Source organism: Crassostrea angulata, chromosome 7 (genome assembly GCF_025612915.1).
Source record: "Crassostrea angulata isolate pt1a10 chromosome 7, ASM2561291v2, whole genome shotgun sequence".
NCBI classification, from domain to species: domain Eukaryota; kingdom Metazoa; phylum Mollusca; class Bivalvia; order Ostreida; family Ostreidae; genus Magallana; species Magallana angulata.
This window is the reverse complement of record NC_069117.1, coordinates 45040220-45041813: the sequence shown is the minus strand read 5'-3', so window position 1 is coordinate 45041813 and position 1594 is coordinate 45040220. Positions and strand designations below refer to the sequence as shown.

Here is a 1594-nt window from a genome sequence, read left to right as displayed (position 1 = left end):
AGTCAGATATAGACCTTGAACTTGGTATACATAAGAAAGAAATAGACTCTCTCTCTCTCTCAGAATCTATAAAGTCCATTCTTACACGCTTGGAAAGTTTGGAAAACAAAGAGAGGGTTCAACATATAGAACGAACTCGTACGACAGGTGTCAGTGATGAGGTATCGTCCCATATCAACAAACTGGAAGAGACACAAAAGGATATTGAAAAAGCAATGATTGATCTTCAGTGTCGCAGTATGCGTGATAACCTGTTGTTTTTTGGTTTAGCTGAACCTGATGGTAACAGAAAAGAAAACTGTGTGAGTATTGTGGATGAATTCTGTGAGGATTATCTCGGAATTAGGAACATCGGCCAGGATATCGAAAGACCACATAGGATTGGAAGGAGGAGATCCGGTGAATTCAGACCAGTGGTTGTAAAATTTTCATCATTCACGATCAGAGAGAAAGTCCGCTGGAACGCTTCCAGATTAGGAGGAACAAGATTCGGAATCCAAGAACAATTCCCTAGACAAATACAGGAACAGAGAAAGCAATTGTATCCTATATTAAAAGATGCCAGAAAACGGGGGGAAAGGGCTACACTTGTCGTAAATAAGCTCTACATTGATGGTGTTGAATATCGAGGACTGGAGACGCTAGATACTTGTATTCGGGGCACAAAGGATGGAGACGAGGGTGCCACACATATGGAGGGATAGGATGACGTGGAGAATGTTAGAAACTCAACCCAACATCACTGTGAAAGACTGAAAATCATTTGTTGGAACATCAATGGTGGGTTCTCGACAAAAATTAATGACCAATGTTTTCAAAATTTCTTATTAACCTATGACATTGTTCTATTAACTGAATGTTGGGTGCAAAAGGACTTAGATGTCAATTTGGATAAGTTTGACACTTACATTTTCCCGAGACTTAAGAGCAGAAGCACGCAAGGGGGTGGAATTGTTGTTTTGATTCGTAAAAAATTTCATAATTTTATATCGGTTGTAAAAAATCAGCATGATACTGTTATCTGGCTAAAGATTCAGAATCTTCTGAAAAATATTGACAAAGACTTATACGTAGGTTGTGCTTATATCCCACCAAGCAATTCCACGTTTTACCGTCTGTATGATTGTGACTTGTTCAGTGATCTGGAAACCCAAATATCCACATTCCAAAACGAAGGAAAAGTTATGTTATTAGGTGATCTTAATGCACGGACTTCAAATAGAGAAGACTTTATAGTGAATGATGTGATGCATGAAAGCAACTTAAATTATATGGAAACCATTGGTTATGAAATGGACTCTGATTTACCGTCCCGGGTTAACCCAGACAATAATATAAACGATAATGGTACAAAATTATTAACAATGTGTAAATCATCGGGGATCAGGATACTGAATGGTCGGCATAAAGACAAAATGGACAGGGACTTTACATTTATGGGGTCCAGGGGACTTAGTGTAGTGGACTACTGTGTCTCAACGCCAGATATTTTCGGCTTGATTGAAAAATTTCAGGTTGCGAATTTTACAACGTATTCTGATCACGCTCCGCTACACTTACAGATCTTGACCTGTCCTGTTGTTACCGAACCAAA

At 38.8% G+C, this 1594-nt stretch overlaps 1 protein-coding gene across 1 annotated transcript; it reads left to right on the top strand.

The window, feature by feature from the left end:
• Nucleotides 1-215: 215 nt before the first annotated feature.
• On the top strand, nucleotides 216-704 carry LOC128191357 (uncharacterized). Its single transcript, XM_052863426.1, has one exon. It carries the CDS (start codon nucleotides 216-218, stop codon nucleotides 702-704), a length of 489 nt encoding a protein of 162 aa, XP_052719386.1.
• The last annotated feature ends 890 nt before the right edge of the window (nucleotides 705-1594 follow it).

Bases quoted from the DNA above. Each gene is read 5' to 3' on its own strand.
- LOC128191357 (XM_052863426.1), top strand. From the start codon at position 216: ATGATTGATCTTCAGTGTCGCAGTATGCGTGATAACCTGTTGTTTTTT.